This window comes from Microtus ochrogaster, chromosome X (genome assembly GCF_000317375.1).
Source record: "Microtus ochrogaster isolate Prairie Vole_2 chromosome X, MicOch1.0, whole genome shotgun sequence".
Taxonomy (NCBI): domain Eukaryota; kingdom Metazoa; phylum Chordata; class Mammalia; order Rodentia; family Cricetidae; genus Microtus; species Microtus ochrogaster.
Genome location: NC_022026.1, coordinates 11596477 through 11602744, shown reverse-complemented (window position 1 = coordinate 11602744; position 6268 = coordinate 11596477). Strand labels below are relative to the sequence as shown.

At 44.4% G+C, this 6268-nt stretch overlaps 1 protein-coding gene across 1 annotated transcript in view; it reads left to right on the top strand.

Annotated features, from left to right (window-relative positions):
• LOC101998703 (methyltransferase-like protein 7A) overlaps positions 1-1380 on the top strand; it is a 5488-nt gene extending 4108 nt beyond the window's left edge. Inside the window, exon 2 of the mRNA XM_005358474.1 lies at positions 1144-1380. Within this exon, the coding sequence (XP_005358531.1) occupies positions 1144-1380 (237 nt within the window). The remainder of the gene's footprint in view (positions 1-1143) is intronic.
• Positions 1381-6268: the final 4888 nt, after the last annotated feature.

Genomic DNA, 6268 nt, shown 5'->3' with positions numbered 1-6268 from the left:
TGGTAGACCAGGCTGGTCTCGAACTCACAGAGATCCGCCTGCCTCTGCCTCCCGAGTGCTGGGATTACAGGCGTGCGCCACCACCGCCCGGCTAACTTTGAACTTCTTATCCTTCTGCCTCCACCTCCCAAGTGCTGGAATTACAGATGTGTGCCACTGATTTGGCTCTAAAACATTTCTGTATTTTCTACACTTTCAAAAATAAACATGTTTCTGAGAAAGTTCTGGAGTAACATATAGAAGTTTAGAATTTCTTTCTGACACTTATAGACTGTTTCTTGCACTCCGTTCCCTCATGGGTAAAAACAAAGATGGGACAGACATCATTAAAAGATTAAAAGGCATGTTGCTTTTAACCCCAGCACTCAGGATGCAGAAGCAGGTGGATCTCTATGAGATCATGTCCAGGCTGGGTTATTGCAAGTCAAAGGCCAATCAAGTTGTACCATGAGACCCTGTTTCAAAACTAAAACAAAAACAGTGGCAGTAATAGAACTTAATATGATTGGCTGTGTTGTCTGAAAGAGTGTAGATGTAGCCCAGGATGGCCTTAAGCTTGCAGCAATCCCCCTGACCCAGCTTCCTGAGTGCTGGAGATTGTAGGTTTGTTCTGCTACAAGTAACCCTGTTGAGGGGGATGATTGTGGTAAGGGTAGACCACACTGAGTGCTTTCTATTTCAGTGATTATGCATCCTGTATGACCACAGAAATGTATGTGTATTTCTTAGATTGGCAGCTCCTTTTAAAAAGCTCCGTTTGTCTGGGTGGTGGTGGCGCCCAGCAGCCTGGAGGCAAAGGGAGGCTGATCTCTAAATTCAAGGCCAGTCTGGTCTACAGACCAAGTTCCAGGTCTGAAGATGTGGTCCCACTGTGACTGGGCCAGCTAAGCTGTCACTTCAGATCATCCTGCCTTAGCCTCTCTTGTGTGGAGATTCCAGGCATGGGCTATCTTACCCAGCTAGTGCTGTATAAAATGTGACTGAAATTCAAACTACATTACCCATTACCTAACTCCATTATAATTTACCGGTGAATTCTCAAAGTTGGCCTCAGGCACTGAAATTTGATGCTTCACACATCTTGTAAAGCTGTTTTCCCACAACCAGTATCTTTAAAATGTGTATGTGCGTGTTCTTTTTCAGGGAGGTGCTTACTTCTTCTTGGAGCACGTGGCGGATGAGCGGTCCACCTGGAATTACTTCTGGCAGCAGGTCCTGGATCCTGCCTGGTTCCTTCTGTTTGATGGATGCAACCTAACAAGAGAGAGCTGGAAGGCCCTGGAGCAAGCCAGCTTCTCAAAGCTCAAGCTGCAGCACATCCAGGCTCCGCTGCCCTTAAGTTTGGTACAACCCCATGTGTGGGGGTATGCTGTGAAATAGTGGAGGGGGGGGGGCACCAGGCCTGAAACTTCCACCTGGGAGAGGTGAAGTCCACTTTATCCTGTTAAACCATTTTCTACATTATCTCTAAAAACCAGATCAAAAGGGCTTTGAACCCCCTTCAAAACGACCAATGGTCTCTAAGCCTTTGAAAATAAAGCAGTGGGGAAACTGACAGCTTGCAAACCGAATAAATCAACTCCAGCTAAGTGAAAATTCACGTCTGACTAACAGAAAATCTTCCCCCCAGAAAATAAAATCTGAACCCACTTGATGCCCTGGTGTCTCTGCTCTGGCTTTCGCTGCCCTGTGTGCTCAAGCCCAGCAGCTTTCTGTCTTTTGGTTCAGTGTTTCACCAAATCCTGCTGCACCACACAGGTTTAGGTGTGCACCGTGCACCGATGCTCCAGCATCACCATAGGACTGCACTTGGGCACTGGAATTCTGGGGTTAATTATGTAGCACGTGCTTGTTGAACATAAAAGACTCTAAGCAGTGAAATGGTGGCCCCTGCAATTAGGGAAAATGGGAACACCATGCAGGGGACTCTAAATGCAATCCTGCAATCTGTAAATGCAGTGGGCAGGGCCTGGGGGATTATTCTGACCAAACTCCCCTGGCACTGAACTGGGCAAGGTGGTGCACACCTTTAACCCCAGCACCTAAGAGGCAGATTTCAGTAGATCTCGGAGCTCTGGGCCAGCCTAGTCTACAGAATGAGTTCTAGGACAGCCAGAGCGACACAAAGAAAATCTTGTGGAGGGTGGACTAAAAAACCCACTGATCCTGGAAGGAAAGTACAGACATCATTGTGTGTGCACTGAGAGAAAATCTGGGTGGGCCACTTACGGGTTTCAGCTACAGTTTGTATGTATGTAAACAAATATATTTTCTGAGATGCAGAAGTTCTATTTTGAACATCAAATCATAAATTCACATTCCTTTAAGAAATGGAAATAGTCTCTATACTCGACTGGCTTGTCTTCGTTTGTGTCTTAGTGTCTCATAAGGAAATATCACCTTAGACGAGAAAGGCATTTGAATGCATCTGAATCAACATACAAGGGATGGTCCTTGATGATGGGACCAGATCAGCCCAGAGGTGACTGAAGGGCAAGGGGGAGGGGCCTAGTCTGTCTTACAGTTAGAAAGGATACAGTCCTTCTGGGAGGGGGAAGGCATCCTGGCAGGAGCATAGGCAGCTTGTCACATTGTATCAGTCAGGAACCTGAGAGTGGAGAGAACTGGGACCAGACCATAAAAATTCAAGTGATTCATTTTCATCAGCAAGGCTACTAAAGGTTCCGGTCTTCCAAAGCAGCCCACTGGCTGGGGACCACTTGCTCAGGCCCAGCAGCCTGTGGGGACATTTAGAATTCAAATGATCACACACAGCTGATTTCTGCCATTTTGGTGTGGGTGTTTTTTGTTCTTTTGTTTTGTTTTGTTTTTTGATTGTAGTGTCATAGTATGGATTGAACCAGGGGATGTGGGCATACTAGGCAAGGCATACCATTCAACCAGGTCCCTGTCATTGAAGAATTATTGTGTGTTGGGGGTTTGGTTTTAGTACAGGGTCTCACTACGGAACTATGGATCATTGGCCAGCCTCAGACTCAAGGATCCACCTGCCTCTGCTGCCTGAGTGTCAATCCAAGCCATGTGCCACCATAGCCACCCTGAATGAGTTTTGAAAAGCTTCAGTGCAGGGATCCTGTTTGTGAAAGCAGAGCATGAAGAAAGACAGCTCGTGGCTCTGCCTCTACAACGTAAATCAGCTTTGTTTTCAGGACCTGGATATGTCCCTTTTCTGTTCTAGGAGATGAGCCACTTTCTCTCCTTTACCCATACATTTTGCTACCTGGCTACCTCTTCATACTTCCCTCTCTCCTCCCGTTCATTCCTCCATCCAATTCTTTCCTCCTTCTTTCACCTCCCATCTTCTTCTTTGTTCTTTCTTCCTTGTCTGGCTTACCTCCTCAATAATCTTTTTTCATCTCTCCTCCATCTTCTTCACTCATTCTTCGTCTTTTCTCCCTACCCCTTCTTTCTTCCTCTGCCTATTTATTTCTCATCCCTTCTCTTCCCTCCACTCTTCTTTCTCTTCCCTTCTTTGTCCCTTCCTTGTTTCTCCTCTTCCCTCATCAATGTTCCATCTTCTTTCATTTCTGTTTTTCACTCCTTGCTTCTCTTTTTTCTTTTCACTCATATTTTCCTATTTATTTTCCTTCATCCTTCCACTTTCATCTTTTTCTACCTTATTCCCTCCTTGTCTATCTTCCCTTCTTCCCTCTATCACCATACGTGTTCCTTCCTCTTCTCCCTCTACTTTCTTCCTTTTACTTCTTTGCTGTTTCCTTTTCTTTATTCATTTCTCATTTTTCATCTTTTAACCCTTTTGTTCCCTTTCTCTCTTTTCTTCTCCCTCTGCCTTATTATTCCCATACTTCACCCCCCCTTCCCCTCTACTTCTTCCTCCTGCTTTACTTTCCATTCTTTCTTACTTTTTCTTCTTGCATCCTACCCCCTCCTCATTTGTCCCTTTTTGCCTACTCCCTCCTCTTCCCTTTTCTTCTCTCCTCTCTTCACCTTCCTCTTCTGTCCTCTGTCCACTTCTTTCATCCTTTCTTTTATCTCTCCTTTATGCCTTGGCTCAAGTATCCTTTCTGCTCTTTCCCCTTTTCCTTGGACCTCCTCTTTTCTACCGATTTTTCTTCTCTATTCTCTCTTCTTCCTTTCTCAATCCACTTCCATCCTCTTTTCTTTTTCACTTCCTTACGTTCTTCTCTCCCTCCTTCTTTCTCTTCCTTATTCCCTCCTCTTCTTTTCACTCTCTTCTATCTCCAGTCCTAACAATTTCCTCCTTATTCTTCCTCTTCCCTCTTTCTCTTTCTAATTCATTTTTCCTCCACTTACCTCCTCATACTTCTCCTACTCTCTCTTTCCTCCTCTGCTTCTTTATTCCTCATTCCTTCTTTTTCCTCCACTGTTCTTTCTCTTTCCTTTTGTGTCCCTTCCTTGTTTCTCCTCTTCCCTCATCATTCTTCCATATTTTTTCCTCCCTGCTTTTCCCTGTTTGCTCCTCTTTTTCTTTTCACTCACATTATTTCCTATTCATTTTCCTTCATCTTTCTACTTCCATCTTTTTCTACCCTATTCCCTCCATGTCTATCTTCTCTTCTTTCTCCTCTTTCTTCCAACTTCTTCCCTCTATCATCATACGTGTTCCTTCCTCTTCTCCCTCTACTTTATTCCTTTTACTTCTATGATTTTTCCTTTTCTTTCCTCATTTCTCATTTTTCATCTTTTATCCTTTTTGCTCCTTTTCTCTCTTTTCTTCTCCCTCTGCCTCATTATTCCCATACTTCACCCTTCCCCCTTTCCCTCTTCTTCTTCCTCCTGTTTCACCTTTCATTGTTTCTTTCTTTCTCTTCTTCCATCTTTTTTCACTTCCCATACCTCTTCTGTTTTCCTCTTTCCCCTCTTTCTTTTTTCTTCTCCAACATCTTCTTTCCCTTCTCTCTCTTTTTCTCTCTGTTCTCCCTTCCCCTCCCCTTCTTTTACTTCCTCCTCCCTCCTTCTCACTTTTCTTGTCCCTCCTCTTTTCTTGTCCTTCCTATTTCCTCACCTACTGATTTCCCTCTTTTATCCAGGATCATCCCCTTTTTATCCTCTCTTCTCTCACCTTTCTTTGTTTCCTCTTCCTTTTACTCATTCCCTCCCTCTCTCCCCTCCATCCTCCTCCTCATCTTCTTCCTCCTCTTCCTCTTTCTGTTTAGCTTGACAGAATTCCTCTGTTTGACCACCCTGGCTCCCCTGAGACTTGATCGGTAGGACATGCTGACCTGTCATTCAGAGATCCTCCTTCCGATGCCTCCCTTATGTTGTTTTTAAATACACAAAATACCAAACCTGATTCCCTCCCCTGTTTCTTCACCTAATAGACAACTTAATCTCAAAATAAGACTTATTTGCCAAACTACCTAGATTTAACTTCATTATTTGACCCTGAAAACCTCCTCTGTAGGCACCTTCCCTTCTTGCTGGTCTAAGTATTTTACCCTACAATAGGGTAACCTGTTCCCTACTACTTTCCTGAAACTTTATCTCCTACCTTCCCTACATCCTGATGTAAATGCTACTTAGAATCCACCCTTACCAAAAACTCCCTCCAGAGCTCTGTTCTTCACCTGTCACAGGAGCAGGCAAATTTCTTCCCAGTTAGTAAATCCCCTCTCACAAATCATTACAAATTTTCAATGAATTCCTATGTGTATGTTCGAAGAAGCAACTGCATTTCTGGACCCAAGATAGGGCAGAAGAGTCCCTCAGATGCCCTTAGCATGGAGTTGAAGACATTGTGAATCCTAGGTTAGAGTTTAGCATCAAACCTCTGGCCTGTGGAAGATCGGGCAGTTGTTCTGATTGCTGAAACAGACTGTTTGCCCCCAGTCTCCCCTGGTCTCTCTGAAATTATTGGCATGTTTACCAGCTCAGTCTTGTTCAGCAGTCTCCCAACTTTCTATGAGCCTTCTGCCCTGTCTGAAAAATGTCTTCCTTTTGATCATTCACCCTGATTTCCTCAGCCTTCATTCAAACCCAGGACTCCTATCATCATCCTTACTCTCCTACCTACACCCTCACTCTCCTTCCTTCAGACATTGCTTCTCATCACTTGCACCACTTCCTGTCCTCCTCCCTAGCTTACTGTCCCTCCCAGCCATCTTGCAATATATATATATATTAGCCACTTCCCCTCCTGCAGAGAGCAAGTTGAACCCATCCCAGGGTCCCTTCTTGTGAATACCTGGCTTTTACTCTTTTTTTTAAAGATTTTTTTTTATTGAGAAAAAAAATTTCTGCCTCCTCCCAGCCTCCCACTCCTCCC